At 39.1% G+C, this 18,580-nt stretch overlaps 1 protein-coding gene and 1 pseudogene across 1 annotated transcript; one reads left to right on the top strand and one right to left on the bottom strand.

The window, feature by feature from the left end:
* Positions 1-736: 736 nt before the first annotated feature.
* On the bottom strand, positions 737-2,964 carry LOC122006853. The gene is made up of 3 exons (XM_042562511.1): positions 1,737-2,964; positions 1,593-1,650; positions 737-1,492 (listed from the first exon to the last, which is right to left on the bottom strand). The coding sequence occupies exons 1-3, from the start codon at positions 2,863-2,865 to the stop codon at positions 922-924; spliced, it is 1,758 nt and encodes a 585-aa protein (XP_042418445.1). The 5' UTR covers positions 2,866-2,964; the 3' UTR covers positions 737-921.
* LOC122004667 lies at positions 2,896-6,292 on the top strand (annotated as a pseudogene).
* Positions 6,293-18,580: the final 12,288 nt, after the last annotated feature.

Genomic DNA, 18,580 nt, shown 5'->3' with positions numbered 1-18,580 from the left:
ATAAATTTAATAATTATATAGATTTGATCAAACAATTATTTTGAACTTAAAATTTACAACTAATTATAATAAATATATCATTTAGATCAAAATTATTATATAATTTTCTGTACTCAAACCTAATCGTGCTTTTAAATAATTGAAAAAAATAACAATTTACTAATGATACTTTTGAAAATGCTTTATAATTAATTTTCTATTAAAATTTAGATATATAAATGCAATGTTCGAAAATATCCTAGTTTTATAAATTAAAAAAAAATTAACTATATAATAATTTTGACCGCTGCTTAATTGTGATCTAACTCATAAAAAGTCAGAACGTCTAAGAAATCAATAAATTCTGAAGATGGAGGGTCAAATCTTGATAGGATGTTCATTAAGATCCAAACACACATAAGAATAAAGGACAATTCGATGTACGAAGCTCACGTTATGTGGAATCCGAGGAAAGATTCATTATGCGCAACCTTACCTTACTTTTTACAAAAAAACTATTTCTAAAATTCAAATCCCGTGACCTTTTGATCACAAAGTAACAACTTTACCATTATACCAAGGCTCTCCTTCAAACACATGTAAAAATGCAAGTCTTAATTTTAATCATCCCAAGTGAGATGACTCGCTAATGGGGAAGGGAACATGCAAGTCTTAATTTAAACTCTTTGCTCAAACATTAAGGTTGGCTCGCAAGGGGAAAGGGCGAATGCAAGTTTTAATTTAAACCCTTTGCTCAAACATTAAAATCTCCCAGAAAATGTACTAACCAACCTGTTAGAACAACTACTAAACTATATGTATGGAATCTCCCACATGAGCAAAGCAAACTCTAATTAGCTTGAATTTATTTTGTCAAATGAAATGATCATGATCCAAAGATGACAACATCTCAAATGACATAATATACAAGCAGTAGCAAGGTTATTTGTTACCAGGAGGTCCTACAAGAAGCCTATTGACTTTCTTCAGAAGGCCATCCATGTCAGCAACTAAATCGTCGATCATCTCCGGCTTCAATCCGTCAGAAGATCCTACTTCACTCTCAGCTGGCACAAACCCAGTGAGCTTGGAAATCATCCTCTCAAGGCTCTTCCTCACATATGGAAGTGGAGACTTGGTAACAGGTGATGTCTTAGTTTGAGAACTGATACTCTCTGGATAACATGCAACAATGCCAGTAACAATACTTGGAGTTCTTACATCAGTTGCATCTTTAGCATTGATATTTAAGTCGATCTGCAAATTGGCACTACTCTCCCCCATTTCCTTCTCTTGTGAAATGCCAACTCTTTTTGTTCCGTTTGCCAATGTAGTTTCAGAACCAGTTTCACCATGCCTCATCTTCCGTCTCTTTTGAATTTTACCTGCTTCAATAGGAACAGTTGCATCAGCACCTTTGATGGTAGGAGCTTCATTACTAGCCAAACTGGTTTTCTTGTTCCTCTTTGACGTAGAGATTTCTGTTGTCGCCTGCGCAAATTGTTGCTCCTTCCTGCCCAATTCATTCTGAAAATTAGCATCGCCAGAGCAAAAGGAGCTTCTAAACTTTTGGAAGAGGTCACTATGTGTGACGGTCGATCGAAATAACTTACGACTTAAAGGGTTTACTGCCACAGATCGTAGAATTGTCAAGGCCGCAATCATAGAACTCTGGTTACCATTAGAGACAACAAGAATCTCATCATCTTCCTTCTTAGACACATGACAAATGAACTTAATAGAGGATGATTCCGAACCTTCGGTCACTTTGATTGGGTTTTTCTCTACTGCATTGTTCATCGGAAGTGAGCGTCTAACATCAATTTCAACGGCATAGGGAGGCGACAAGTACTTGCTTCTTTTGTGTTCTCGTCCACTAGATCTCCTCTCCTTCTCAAACAAAATGCCATCATTCTTCGTTTGTTCTTCAGATGACAATCGTGGGGAGTTTGGTTTATCCAACTCAGTGTCATTCCTAACACCAAAAGTTCTTCTTTTCTCACCTTTCATCTTTGGCAATGGTGATTCGGATGATTGCGACGTGCTTGACAAATGAAAAGGAGAAATTTTGTCCATGTTCTCGAGTGATTGTGCTACTTCCGGATCTGTTCCAGCAATAATAAGTTCAGCAACACTCCTTTCTTTATTCTTGTGATTTGAGGCCTCTGCGATCGGCGGCCCTTTCACCACCCTGCTACAATTCACCTTGCCTTCCAGTTGAAGCTCATCGATGGCCGCTGGAGCATCCAATGGAGGGTAATCAGTCTCCACTAAGTCGGTCGGACATTGAATCTGTCGACGGAGAGCCAAACCCCAACAACGCAGCAACACTACCTCAAACATATCAACGCCTGAAGCATCTTTAGCAGCGTCAAGTAGACGCTTACAGAACTGTTCAGGCGAATAATTGGAGATCGAACAGTTTCCAACGAATTCAAGGATCGAATTCGTCGAGCAACGACAGAACAACTCCGACATCAATCGATACTCCGTCTCGACCAAGGCGTCCTTGACAGCACTCACGAAGCGAGCGGTGGTACTCTGCCTCAGCATCCGCAGCAAATCCTCTTCGAAAGGTATCACTTTTGATGCCTCCAACCATGCAACGTCTTCGGCGTCGCCGAAGAAGGAAACGAGGACTTTGGTCTCGGAATCGATTTCCGACGAGGGATCAACGACCTTACCCGGCCACCAAGTTCTGATCTTGAGCTTGCCCCAGACCATGTCGCCTACCCGAAACGCTCCCCGCTCTGGTTCCGCTCGATCGGGGAGAACACGGGAAACCATGGGATCGGGCGCGCCGCGGCTTCGCCGATGGGAAGAAGGGCGATCGGAAAGCTTCGCCGACGATGGTGGATCTTCCGCTTGGGGTTTGAGAGATTCCATTTGGGAGCGAAGTGAACAGCAAGCGAGACGATGAAGACGGGAGAGGAAAGGGGGCTCTCGCCTCTCGGTGCTTGCTGCTCGGAGCAGGATGATATATTAGAAATACCCATTACTCTCTCTCTCTCGACAGCCTTTCTAGTGAAACTAAGCTTCATGATTGGTCGGTATTCCAGTGGGTCTAGTTAGTTGTGCTCCATCTAGATATGTTTATAAGGACGACGGTGGACGGTGGACGGTGGACGGTGGACGGTGGACGTGGACTTCAAAAGCGAACCGAAGTGGTGTGGCTCCACGTTTTGTGAAGGACCCCACCACGAGGATCGCGGAGTTCGGTGTCAGGCGGTGGATACACTCTGACTCTTTAAACCAATCGGATTCAGACACTTGCCCACGTCACCATTCCATCTTTAGGGCTGGGAAATAGATGTTAAGATTTTTCAAACTCTAGGGGTTATTTTGACAATATCCAATTATAAATGTGACCAAAATACCAAAGGGCTTTTTTAAGACCAGAGATAATCCCATTTAGGAATGATCCGGATATCAATGATAATTTAAATATCTTATTATAACATCATAACCGCGGAGCCAAAGGATTTCTTTTTAAAATCATAAAAAGGTTGTCCTTAACTTTTATTGTATTACTTTTTTTCCCCGTATTTTCATATTTTGAATGAGATTAAGATGACTTTAGAAAAATCCAATAAGTAAATGAATAATTTTTATGATAATAAATTTTATCTTATTATGTCGATATATGAATGTGTATGAATTCATTCTTCAATGATTTAGATAATCATGAGAAACGATTCCTCCTTAAAATATGTCGTCGAGAAAGAGTCTCTATCTTCAAACATGGTTATGTGAATCTCACGGCTAAGGCCTTCAAAGGTGCAAACCCGTTATTAAAAAAATAATAATAAATACAGTTAGTATTATTGATTAATTTGGGATGATTAATCTAGTCTTATAAAATTTTTATATTGATTATCAGAATAAATCAGGAAGCGTGTATGACGGACAATTCAAAAGTCCAGTATTTTTTAGTTGTGCGTCTTATTTGGAGAAAAAAATTTCTACAAATACGTTATAGCTAGGGATCGAACTACGGGTACCTCGATGACAACCTAGATATCTTACCGCGACAAACTTGTTATTAGAGAAGCTTGTCTTCTGAGTGTCATCGTCTTTTGCATCATTCAAATCACATTAATGCGGTAAAGGCGATTCGCTCGCCTCCAGTGTTGTCGTCAATCCGTCCCTAGGCCAACACGGAGGAGGTAAATCACGGATGACTACTAGCCATTAGTGCAGGTGGTAAGGTATGGGGGATGCATGCTTGGATATACGTCGAGTTTTGACCCCCAAGACCTCATGTGGCAACACCCCATACCTTAACTACCGCACTGCCCCGAGGGGACCATTCAAATCACATTAATGAACGTAGGGAAGGTTATAATGGTTGGGATTGTGATGCCTAGCAATCCTAACCTAGACTTTGATGTCAAATTGGCATCGTAACAAGGAAAATAAAGTTGACGATAAAGTAGTAGTTGGCTCCGCACTAGATAGTCCAACCACATATAGAACTTTCTTAATTCGTATTGATACGGGAGGTAATCAGAAGGTGTCATGTGACTCGAGAGGTCAATAGTTTTGCCAAGATGACAATCAAAAGTCAAAAGCAATTGTGCTCTAATCAATGTCGACTCGAGGCCCGACTCCTGACTCCCAACTCTCGACTCAAGACCAGACTCTGATTCTCTATTCAGGATCTAAACCAGACTCGACTCCCTACTCTTGACTAATCCAAAATGGACCTAGTTGAAAGAAATTAAAGTGATGAACTATCATTTATTAAAGACATGGACAACGTAACCATTTCACGAGAAAAGCATAAGCATAGATATTCACCCTGAAATAAAAGCGGATAAAGCATCATTTATATAAAAAAAAAATGGGAATGATGGCAAAAAACTAGGGACAGGGAAAGAATGTGGGAAAAAGTCACGATCCTATAAAAGGTAGTATGTTCTCATGAGAAAAGGTATGCATACATAACACATCAAACTCTAATTCCCTTATGCATCTTCTACTTCTCCTTCTCCTTCTCCTTCTGGGAAGACTTATTTGAGCATCGGAGTGACTGCGTTGGAAAACCCCTTGGCCATTATTCTAACCTGCTCTTCTTGACATGTTTCTCATCTCAGACTCCTTTAAAAAAGCTTCACAGGATCACATGGCTAGGTGATCACCCAAATAGTCAATCTCAGTGTACAATCATCGGCGAGTTGACTATCGCCGTTCTTAGGTAGGATCAAATTGACACCATCTTTGGAAACATTGAGTTAAGAATTGAACTTAGATGTTGTAAGATGGACGACACTGGAAGACCCAATGCTAAGGATATTGAAAGATCAAACGTCATTACCATGGCTATGGAAGGCTTCAATAGATTAGTTGCAGCTACAGTACAAGTAGTGTTATGAGGACAACCCCAGTAGTCGACACAGGCTGTGCCCAACCCCTTTGATGAGCTACCACTCCAACTCATTGAGGCATCACCGATGTTACAACAAAAATCAACTCAGCCTATAGGAACGCCAAAGGAGGTGTTCCCTACCCAAGTAGGTACTTCCGATATGAGAGAAGAATCCTTGGGGTCTTCAGGGGCCCCCGTCGAAGTACCCCAAAGGAAAAAGTGTGTGTTGAGAAAAATAAAGACTCTAGGCCCCCCCCCCCCTTCTCACAAAATATCCTTCAAATGAAATATCAAGGTAAATTGCTTCTCCCACCCCCCTCTAACACCACACCTCCCTTTTATTCCCATTGAAATGACTTTTATACCCCTATTTTATGATTTATCTGGTAATTAGCGTTGCAATATCATCCTTTAAACTAGATCGCAGAGAGCTTCGACCATCTCCTCCTCTTCAATCTCTGGCAGCCAGAGGAGGACCGCCACGATCATCGCGCCATAGTCCTCAAGGCTTGCATGGACGCCACCAAGCGCGTCGTCTTCCACCTCTCTTGCCTCCTCCTCGCCTTTGACAACCTCTCCTTCACACTCCTCTTCATCGCCTCCGTCGTCGGCGCCTCCTGCCGCAGCTGGTGGCTCCCTTGCAGCCTCTCCCTGACCACCTCTCTGGCGGTGACCGTCGCGGTGCAGGTCATCGTGCGCGCCTACTGGCAGATATCACGGCAGTTGCAGAGGGAGTGCGAAGACAAGCGGGCTCTCGTGCGGTGCGTTCGGGAGATGCGGATGAAGGGTGCGGACTTCAACCTCTCCAAGGAGCCACAAAAGAGCTCGAAGAGGATGAAAAGTTTGAGCGTGGAAGTCAAGTGGAGGTCGCTCGCTTGGTGCTCGTGCAACCTCGTCCCCATTTTCCTCCTTTCCGTCACCAGAATATTCTTTCCCGCCTTCTGATTCGTACTCTGCGGTTGGTGCTCCACCAAAAAGTTGTTCTTTTCCCCGCTCCAGCGCTCTGTTTTGCTCGCAACTATGACCATGTTTCTGCTATTTTGGCAATTTCGATTGCCAACTTGTAATTCTTCAACTGTTCTTTCTCAGTTTATGTTCAATTAGATGATCTTATCCAAAAAAACTCAAATTTTTATCCAATAAGTCTGTTCTTGTTCATCTTCCGCTGATTAAAGATTGAGTCTCCTCTTTACTGTTCAACAGCAAGCACTGCACACTCTGACAGAAGACATATTGCACCGATAGAGATTAGAGAAAAAGATTTTATACTTGAGAAAGTTTTCAGAATATTTATCTTCTGTTAGTATATAAGAACTGATAGACAAGATGGTCTTTTTCATTTGATCTGAAGATAAACTAACAGATGACCTTTTTCATAATAAAACAATTCGAAAACAGATGAAATATATCTAGCAAATATGAAACTTTGATCAAATACTTAACATAAAACTACGGAAAGCCAACACAAATTGAAAACGACATCAGGATTATAGATGAACCATCATCTACTGAAACAAATTTGGAATCAAACTGAACAAAAAAAAGAAGTCTGAAGCCAAGATTTACAGCCATCAATCTTAAGAGAGAAGTATATTTATTCTTGGAAGCTCCACCATATATTTGAGATGTTGAATCTTGCATTAGGAAAGTCTACAATTAAACATGTAACAGCATTGTTAAATAAAAAAAACTAGTTCAAAAAAACAAAACAAAACAAAAAAGAAACAAAACTAAAAAGGGCATAAACGTAAAAACAAGGGAGGGGAATGTGTCAGGGGAGGTACGAAAAGCACATCTCATTATCAAGAGTACAAATTGAAGAGTATAATAACGCAACCACGAAGACTACATGTGCAAATTCGAAAATACCTCTCTACTGCACTAATATAAAACAAGGTTAAACGTCAAACTTTTTTGACAATTCTGTTGGGCTCGACACAAAGATGGTTTGATCGCCTTCCAACATCTTCCATCCGGTCTTTTGAAGATTTTAAAGTGGCGTTCATGTGACATTTTGCCACTAGCCGAAGATATCAAAAAACTTTGCATGATTTGTTTGCCCTCAAACAAAAGCCCAAAGAACCTTTAAAGAAGTACCTATAGAAGTTCAATCTGGTAGCCATGGATGCACCTTTGATTACTTCAGAGGTGCAAGTTAGTACATTCTCACATAGCTTAATTAATGAGGATTTCTTTCGATCCCTAGTGAAAAAGCCCCTAGTTGACTTTGATGGGTTATAGGCACGAGCATTGAAATACATTAAAGTGGAAGAAACTCAATCGGCAAAAAGGAAAGAGGTGTCAGCCCCCGCCTTTGTGTTTGTTCAGCTCGATCAGAAGGCTCTCCTTCCCCTTTGTGAAATAAGGATTTCACGAATAGGAGAGAGGAAAAGTAGTGCAAACAGTTGCTCCCGACTCATACTTCAGGGTCAAGTTGGGGATTTATGGTAGAGTTATATTGTGACTTTCATTAGTCGAATACTCACTCCACTCGAGAATGCCAACAAAATGCTAGGAAAACTACGACTGGTAGACAACTAGAGAAAAGTGGGTTGTAGTCAATTGACCAAGATATCTTATGAGCCTTACCATTATCGTTGTAACACTAGACAAAAGGCAGCCCCTCACTACAACAAAAACTGCAAACGACAACGGATATTATCCGTTGTCGTAGGGTAAAAAAACCGTTGTAACTGAGGGTGTTGTAGAATGTATTGCCCTACGACAACGGTTTTGAATCCGTTGTCTTTGTAGACATTTGACAACGGTTTTTATCCGTTGTTGTTTATATGCCCAAAATTTGGCTACGAAGGATACGACAACGTTTTAAAACCGTTGTGGTAGATAATTTCAACAACAGAAATAAACCGTTGTGGTAGATATGTTTTACAACAGATATAAACTGTTGTGGTAGATAATATTTACTCGTTTTGTTTTTTTAAATATAAGCAAACCACCAATACAAAACTAAATATTTACTACATTAAATCCAAAATAAACATCCATATATAATTCATCTTGTAGCCACACATATACAAAAATCTACAAAAATGAGTTGTTACTTATCAAAATACACATGTTTTCCATTACTGTTCTCCATATACATTAAATCACATGTTTTCCATTTGTTGTTCTCCATATGGCTTTTAATTTACAAATTAGCAAGGCAAGCTACATCCTAACAAAGCTCACTTCTTGCATAAAAAAAACTCAAGCCTCACGAATTGCCTGACCTGCAAGAGAAAATTTTAACAAAACTTATTAAATTTTAGAATTCCATATTACAGTCTACATGACAACACGAATTTTTGGAAAACAAGCAATACAAGATAGAACAGATATTAGGTGTTGTTTCATGCTACACAAGTCAAACAAAACGATACAAATCAGTGTGTATCAAGAAACAATCGACAACATCCATTCACGCGGGACAAAATTCCATTATACTCAACACAAAAGAAGGAATGATCTTTTCTTCCTTGAGAATTATACCTCCTTGTCACTCGTTTGACGAAACTAACATGCAGTATATAGAGCGAACTATTAAGAAATCAAACTGCAGTATATAGATGTTTTCTATATCAATATACTATGGATCATACACGAAATGCCTTTACAAATTCTTCATTTCATTCTCAAGCAATCACTAACATGCATAGGGCAAGCTCATAGGGTAAATCAAGGTTTCACATCTGCCTCAGAACATGCTTGTTTAGTGAAAGGTAGTTCATTTGGTAAAACATGCTTGCTATAAATCTCTATGAACAATAATATTTTAATATTATCATACAGAACACTGTGAAATGCAAATCTCAGTATTAGTGGAGAGAGAAAAATGGCAATCCAAGTCATATTCATGCCACATGAACAAAATGACATTTAGTATTATAACACTATGATTCTCTATATAAGTTCCATCGGATTTGAAATTCTTTGTTCAAATCAAAATATTTTAAAAAAATACTATTTATCCTACATGGAGTATATACAATCAAATCCAGCATAAATATGCACAAGTACAGGTAAGATCACCTTAAGAAGAAATGAATCAAGTTTAAATGGCATCCAGATAAAAATGAAATAAACTTGTGGTATTAGACTCTTAAGATGCACTTCCCAAATTTCTTCTCCTTGTGCAGTCCATGCTGCAACATTTCCATGAGTGTCAACTGTCACTATTTCAATTTTGCCATCATCATTAATATCAGCTGCCACAGCTAGTGCTTGAATCTCAGCCATCTCAAGAGAAAATTTGTTTCTCACTTGGCCTGCACGAAATTGCTTTCATAAATAAAATCAAGAAATCGAAGCTTTGTGCTCGGTTCTGATAATTTAAGATTACATAATTGCATATTTGAGATAGAGAAAGAGCAAGAGACATGTTAATAATATCCTTTAAATTTACATTGTCTTCTCTTTTTGAAAATGAAATACAAGAGATATTAATGTCACATAAGTGTCACATATAGGAAAAGTCTTAAGTAAATAAAGGCACGAGTTTGCCATTAGACCTAGTCCATTTCAGTTCAAGATTAGTGAAACTTGGTGAGGACCCTAATTCCCAAATATATACCACAAACTCTAATGTCAGCAACTAAACTAAATCCACCCTTAGGATACACAACCACAAAATTTGATCTCATGTCAAATTCCTATTTCTGCTAAATAATTCACTGACTTCTATTCAGAGAGGTTTCAGTTTGTATTCTAAATTTCTACAAGTTCTAACAGAAAATCCTACTCAAACTATAAAATTTACCACGATAGTAAAGATGCAATTCCTCCAATATATATTGGGTAAATTGCAGTATATAAACATGAAGATGTTGCAGTTAATTAATAACATTACAAAGAACACATTGACTTACCAAAGATAATAATTACAACTATAAAATGAAACCCAAAAAAATTACCATGATGATCAAGAATAAAAACAAAAAGTTGAGATGAATTCTAGGCTTATTCCATGGCATGTACAGTAGAAGTTGCGCAACAGCAGGAGAGGCACATTACCAGTTTAGCCCAGTCTTCTTCAAGATCAATTGCATCATTGTCTTCATCACCTTGCAAGAGTTGAGGTGAGAATGAACCTGCTTCTTCCGTTCTTCGGGTTCATCAGCTTCCTCAATTACATTCTCACGAGAATAATGCTTGTAATCTAAAAAAATAATAATAATAATAATATTAATAATAATAATAAACTTACAGCATAAGTATAGGACTCAAACAAGTTCAGATAACTAAGTTAATTAAATTCCCAAGTTATTTACCCTCTGGATCCTGCAACTCTTCCTTTTCTGCTTTTGCATCTTCATGTTCATGTAGATGCTTTTGGAGAAGAGAGGCATGGATATCTCTAAGAGTAGCCTGCATATATAGTGTTTGAGCAATAATACCAAGAAATTAAATGAGCTAATTTCATCTTAATAGAAACAATAGATCGAGAGAAACACTTAAAATGCACAGTATAGGTTTAGATTACATAAATCCTAAAATTTTAATTTTAAATAATATAAAATTAAAATACCAGTTGAGGAATTGGTAATTCACAAATACCTTGTATCATTCAGATGGCATATTAGGTTCTATGAGGAATTACATCAAACACTTGATGTGCATGTGTACCTTATCCAAAGAGTTGAGGTAATCGATAGCCCTCTCCCTGTTCACTAGGAAGGTGTGCTCATCCATCTCTATGTTCGGTGAGCCTCTGCGTGAATAGTGCACATACATTTTGAGAAGGAAACCATCAATGGAAGGATCATGAATTAGTTGTGTGGACTTACTTTCCCCACCAAAGCTCATTGGCAGTGGTTTCATCCTTGACGATGCGCTTGTCCCTCGGCGAACGACCAGTCTTAGCGCCGGACAAGGTAGCCAAGGCTCCTGTCGATGTTATGAATGATCCATGTTCATGTTTTATGGCTTGCTCGTAGAGTTCTACAAGGAATTCGTGATTCTTTCAATGAGAATGAAATGTGATGATTTGAGTGATGAAGAGGAGATGAGAGCAGATATAGGCCGGGGAGAGGTTGTAGAGGACATGGGTAAACTTGAGGGCGCTGTCGCTGATGCTGATGGTCGGCGTCAAGTAGTGGTGGTGCTCGGCACCGACCTCTTCTTCTGCAGGGAGTGCAGTTCGTCGATGGTCTTCGCCTTCACCGGCGGCGCGTTGTCGTCATGGCAGATCCCGTTCTCCGGTTTCTCCCTCCCGTGCGTCTGGATCTTCGGCAGCCCATTGAAGAACGCCTCCGCTCACTAGGAAACGAGAAGGAGCGCAACGTCGTATGAGGAGAGGGAGCAACGTCGTATGAGGAGAGGGAAAGATAAATGGCTTAGGTTTGGGAACGCAAAAACACGGCGCCGAAAAGAAAACAGCGAGGGGAAGGAAATAGCGAAGGGGGGAAATGACCAAATTCAATTACAACGGTTTTTTCAAAACTGTTGTCGTAGCCGCTAAAAACGCGGATAAAGACAACGGTTTATAAAACCGTTGTAAAAAGTGTTGTCGTTTTAAAAAAAAAGTCACTCAATGACAACAGTTTTGCCAAAACTGTTGTCTTTTATATTTAATGGGGAGTTCAAAGACAACGGTTTTGGCAAAAACCGTTGTCTTTGAGCAAATACGCTACGCTTTCTTTTAAAACCGTTGTCGTAGGGGTGTTGTCGTTTGCAGTTTTTGTTGTAGTGCCTCGACATCTTCCTAGCTAACAATCTCACTCCTCTGATCAACATCGTGTCATCTCCCTACCTCAGCAAGAATCGGGACAAGAGAAGGGCAAGGATAAGCAAGACAAAAGTACGATTGATCTCTTAGAAATGGTTAATATGATTTCGAGAGGTCTGACAGATGGTGTTTTCACCTAAGCTCGGAAGGTTCACGATCGCTGTTTAGAGAGCTACAGGGTCAGCTCAAGTCATGATACAACTAATGGTCCCATGACTAGCTTTAGGCCTAGTGATTTGGAGGGAGTGGAAATTTTCCATGAGGATGCCTTGGTGATTCAGGCTCTTATTGTCAATTTTATAGTAAAGAGGGTGTTCATAGATAATGACAGTTCTATTAACATTATTTTTCAAATGATTCTTTGACCAATTACAACTAGATGGGGAGGAAATGCATCCCGTGAATGTTGGTGCAATTGACCTAAGTTGATCGGGCACGATCATGATTTAATGTGTGTGTCAAAAAGTTAAAGTTAGACTTTCATATATGTTTGATATGTATATATGAGGAACTTGGTGTGACCAAGTTGTGGGAAAAGCTTATCCTAGGGCTTGGGTCCTTGAGACGATGAAGGATGATGCATCTGAGAAAACACCAAACGAGGTGCAACGAAGTGGAGCCGAGGGAAGCAAACTTCAAGGCAACGTGAAGGATGGCACGGAGAGGAGCCGCGAGCTCGAGTGTATCTGAGGGACAAAGACTAAGGAAGAGGGCTTCAAGGGTGACTTCAGAAAGGATGAATGTGAGTGAATGTAATGTATCAATCGACTGGTACTGAGATCAGTCGACTGGTCTAAATTCATGAGAGAACAGAATGGTTCTGTGCCTGACGATTGCGAAGACCAGCCGACTGGTGATGACACTAGTCGACTCGTAGAATGTCGTTAGTAGAATCTCGGATTTTCTGGAATGTCGTTGGTTGTGCTCAATGTGTTAGAATTTGAGGGATGTCCTAAGGCAATCGCCTTATATTTTTTTCTATTTATTTGATAAGTATATATTCACTATTTGAGTGCATATTATATGTTTGATTTTCTTAAACTCATTTACTGAATGCCCGTAATATAATTCATAGCATGAGAGAATTTGTGATTTGATCGCAACTAGTGATTATTTCTACATGTGCAATTATGAATATATTGAAATTTTCCTAGTCGTCGAATTGATGCATTCGGACATCATCAATTCTGTAAAACTAGCACAAGTTATACTCCTTGGTTCAGTCAAGCAGCTGTTTTCTCACTGGCTGGAGATATTGGGATGTCGAGAGTTAAATGTAGATGTTGGTTATGGTAACTAGTTCATTGGAATGACTCGCTGTAAGACTTCATATGGTTCTCTACATATATATAGATATGTCTATGAAGTTCTTACTGTTGGATGTATACTATAAGCCTAGCTTTTGTATGAACATCTGTTTTTGAGATATTTTAAAATGAGAATCACTTTGGTCAAATGTCTGTATTTTATATTTATATATATGTCGATGTAGTTGTCCATTTAATTTATATTGTAGATAATATGGTGTGTGGTGGCACACAGAAGATCATGTTATCAGTTCCTTATAAATCATAAATGGTAGCTCACAACCAAGATGGATAGGGACAAACCATTGGAATGGTTGTAGTGTAGTTTGGTATTAGTTTGTCTTGACTATATAATTACACTAGTACACTATGTGTGTATTGAGCAGGACCATTTGAGGTTGTTCGATTTATACTGACTATATAAAAGAACAGAACCTCTATTATTATGGATGTGCGTACTCTTAATCCCGATATAATAATAAACACATATACTTATTATTTATTTCTTTAACTTATCAATGGGTGAGATTTATTCATTAAATCAATAGGCCCGATAAGTTGGGAGATAACACCATTTATATAGTGTGTTGTTGATTATACTGTATCATATTTATTTAGATTGATGATGTCCCCTTGAGGAGCTCATAAGGATTATCATGTAAACCCTGCAGGTGGACTTAATCCGACATGATAATAAAGTTGAGTGGTATTACTCTTAGAGTCAGATGTTAATTAAATGAGTTGTCAGTAACTTATTTAATTAACGGGCATACGATATTTTAAACACAGAGAGATTAACGCACTCAGGATAAGTAGGAGCCCTTATTATAATATGGGATTGATGCGGTAGTTCAATAATGATCCTTTAGTGGTATGGGTTATTATTGATGAACTTGAGTTGAGTGTTCCGGTCGAACATAGGATGCTCAAGTCCATCAAGAGGCCAAAACCAATTCCTCCTCTCGGCCCCTGTTGTAGCCTCTATATATAAAGTCTCGTATCCACCCATCCATAACCGGATTTGGTTTAACTTGGTTTGGTTTAACTTAACTTAGTTTGGTTTAACTTAACTTGGCTTGGTTTAACTTAACTTGGTTTAGTTTAATTTAACTTGTTTTGTTTTAATATAATTTATTTAGATTTTTTATAAACAAAATTTTGTTAATTTTTTCTTTCCTTGTAACCGATGGCTAGTCTATAAAAAGGAGCAGGATGTGACCCCTAAAACTTAACTTTCTTATTCTCCATAATCCCTTCTCTCCTTGTGGTTGTCGCCCCCTCTCCTCCTCCTAGGGCCGGTGGCACAAACCTATTCTCCTCCCCCCTTTCCCTCTCCTTCTCCTTGCTTAGGGTTGGCACTCTTATTCCCTCCTCCTCTTTGGTGGTCGACGCCCCCCCCCCCCCCCTTCTCCCTTGGTGGTCGGCGGCCCCTTCTCACTTGGTGGTCGACGCCCTTTCCCATCCACTTGTGGGTGGTGGCTTGAAGAAAGGGAAGAAGAGCAAGAAAAGCAAGAAGAGGAAGAAGAGAAAGAAGAGGAAGAAGAAGAGAAGGAAGAAGATTAGAAGGTGCCCCATCCTAGCGACTCTTTTATGGCCGACGATTTTGGAAGAGAAGAAAAGAGGGCGATGCTGTCTTGGTAGATCATGACTCACACGATGTCCAAGAAGAGGAGAGGATTACAGCATAAGATCAAGAGATCTTAGCATACGAGGAAAGGTACAACTAATTCTTATTACGCAACGCAATTAGTTTGTGTTTTTTTCGTATGGATCCTGAACACCAACACAAGAGGCCTTTCTTGATTGATCAAACATATGTCTGATTGAGCATGTGGGTTGCTAGGAAAGGTGCTGTGCTCGTCCAAATTTTTGTACAGTGGATTTACACAGAACAGAATTCCAGCGCCCTTCAATTTGGTATCAGAGCCGGTTTTCTGCCTCTATGTGATTGGTTTTCGGTTAAATTATGCACTGTTCATATATAATTTAGGCATGATAATAATAGGACATGTAGAATAGATTAACTCTGTGGTTGCAGGTATCCTAGTTGCACCTAGTATGACCTATTATGTTTGTATGTGATTTGAACCCTCGGGCATGTTGGGGGTATTTTGTGTGTGCATGATTATAATTATTAAATACAACCGGAGTTGTATTAGTTTATTTTATATTTTATTCGATCTAGATTACATGTACATTCCTTCGTGGAATATAGGATCGATAAATGTAATTTTTTATGTCTTATTGTTGCGACTTGCTATGCGTGGTGCTATCTTGAGGACCGGAGGCGTGGTGAAGAAGGAAGCAAGATAGACGCGATGACATAAACCCTAGGGCCGGCGGCTAGGTTTTCTCCTCCTCACTTGGCTAGGGTTGGTGGCATACGGAGGACAGCAATGGATGAGGCAATAATAGTTGGAAATTTATTTTCATATTTATTGTCTTTATATGCTGTGTTTGTGTGCTTGTGTGCTTGTGTGCTTGTGTGCATGTGTGATGTGTGTGCTTGTTAAAATTCCTCGATTTTAAATAGCTAAGTGGGAGAGGAATTATTTAAATAAATTCTACGGTCTCCATTACTGGTTTGTAAGTGATGCATTCAAACTTGTGCGTTGGCTTTGAGTGTCTTCTTCCACATCAGATAAGCTTGTTTGCGGATCACTAGATCAAACTTTCTTTATGGATGATTATAGGAAATTATTTAGATTTGTATGATCTTCTCCATCTGAAGGGGCACAATTCTAATTAATGGACTAAGTATCAAGTAATGGTATACACTTAGGCGTATTTAATAGTATCCTCCCTATCAGAGTCACTACTATTATTTGTGTACCGAAGACAAACCCACTATTAATTTTATTTGTCATAAAGTTAGGTTGATAAGATAATAAAATTAATGGGTAAAATCTCCTCTTACAAATATTTGAATTAGTATACGTCCATACTATCGTGGCATACGAAATTCACGGTATTTTTTAGGTGTTGGTGAATTTAAATTATATTGTTTGAGGAATCAATATTATTTTAAATTCTAAAGTTTTGACTAAGTATTTTATTTTGTGATTCTCAGGATTTCAAAATGACTTTCAATCCTCTTGCTGTTATTTTAAAAGAAAACAAACTTACTGGTCCAAATTATATTGATTGGAAACGTAACTTAGACATTGTCTTAACTGTTGAAGAATACAAGTTCATACTTCTCGAGGTCTATCCTAGCATGCCTGATAAGGATTCTAGTGAAGAGGAGATAGAGAGACATAGGAAATGGGTCAAGGCAGATGAGATGGCGTGGTGTTATATTTTAGCTTCTATGTCAAATGTGTTGCAACATCAGCATCAGTCCCTACCCACTACCTATAACATGATGCTCAATCTCAAGGAACTCTTCGGACACCAGAAGAAGAGTACCTTGTGAGGCCCTATCCAAAGCTCCCAAAGCCTACACTCTTCTTCCAAAGCTTATTTCCAATCTTGTAAAGAAGAAGAGTACCTTGTGAGAGGTTTTACTCCACCGAGAAGGAGCTCATCTAGCCGGAGATTGTCGGGGTCTAATCCACCAAAGGATTAAGGGTTTGTCCACCTCAAGGACAAGACGTGGAGTAGGAGCAAGAAATCTACGAACCACATTACATCGACCGTGTTAGCATTTGTATTCTTATTTGCTTTGATTGTTTTATTTTTATTCTGCTTGCGCAACTAACATTGTAAAAAGAAGAATGATTTGGGGGCATCGACTATTCAATTCTAGTAGACCTTCCGATCCTCAACAGTGAACACTTCTTTATTTGGATTCATAGGACATCATGTACAACCAATGAGCCAAATTCACCTTTGTTTCTCCCTAAGAGAGGAACCAGTGAGAAAGACAAGACACACTTTTCCTCATCGTAAATACGGAGTCCGCTTATAATGTTATATTAGGGATGTCAACATTGAGCGTCTTCTAGGCGACAACTTCTAATTTCCACTAAAAGATCAAATTTTCAGTGGATAATCAAATCAGGAGAGTGAAGAGAAATCAACTAGCAGTCAGAACATGCTATGTTGATATAATCTGGATTGATTCCCAAGAGACTCGCCAAACTCACAATACTTTTTTCTAGGTTACCAATGAGATACCAATAATTCGGACCGAGGACGATAATCAAGAGGTGCAAATTCATCCTAATCAATTAGGAGGGTCACTCGAGTCGCCATAGATCTTGACTCAGAACTCAAGGAAGCATTGATTACTTATTTCTCGCACAACCACGATGTCTTCACTTGGTCACCTAAAGAAGTTACAAGTGTTTCTCCCTCGGTGATGGTCCATCTGCTGAATATGCTTTCGGAGGCTCAACCTGTTTGCAGAGGATGTGGAAATTCTCACCTGAGCAAAACAAGGTGATTTGGGTTGAAATGGATAAGATGTTAAAAGCTGGCTATATACGGGAAGTCCAATTCCTGACTTGGCTTTCTAATATGGTGTTAATATATAAAGTCGGAGGCATGTGGCGGGTCTACATAAACTTCTGGGACCTCAACAAAGCATGCTCAAAGGACTGCTATCCGCTTTCTTGTATCAACCAGTTGGTAGACTCGACTTCTGGTTGTGAGCTTATATGCATGTTGGATGCTTATCAAGACTACCAATAAATTCCCTTGGCTCTGGAAGATAAGGAAAATGTTAGTTTTATCACCCCAACAAAACCTTTTGCTATACTGTTATGTCATTTGGTTTAAAGAATGCAAAGGTAACTTACTAACAACTTATGGATAGGATTTTTAAGCTTTAGATCGGAAAGAATGTAGAGGCATATGCGGATGATATCTTAATCATGTTTGTACAAGCTAAAACCCTTATCTCGGATATTGAGGAAATCTACTGCACTCTAAGACAATATGAGCTCAAGCTAAACCCTCACAAATATCTTTTTCGGGGGAAAAAGCAAGAAAATTCTCGGATACATTGTTACTGAATGAGGAATTAAAGCTAATCCTGAGAAAGTTTAGGCTCTCCAAAATATATTACCACCTCATAATCTGAAAGAGACACAATGACTAGTTGGCTGCATCATAGCTTTGTCTCAATTCATTTCTTATTCAGTCACTCAGAGTTTATCTTTCTTCAGGGTATTGAGGAAAACCGCTAAATTTAAATGGGATGAAAAATATGATCAAGTTTTTGTGGAGTTGAAGGAATATTTGTCTCGACTCCGG

The sequence above is a fragment of the Zingiber officinale genome, chromosome 7B (assembly GCF_018446385.1).
Source record: "Zingiber officinale cultivar Zhangliang chromosome 7B, Zo_v1.1, whole genome shotgun sequence".
NCBI classification, from domain to species: Eukaryota; Viridiplantae; Streptophyta; class Magnoliopsida; order Zingiberales; family Zingiberaceae; genus Zingiber; species Zingiber officinale.
Note: the sequence above shows the minus strand (reverse complement) of the source record. Positions and strands in the feature narration are given on the sequence as shown.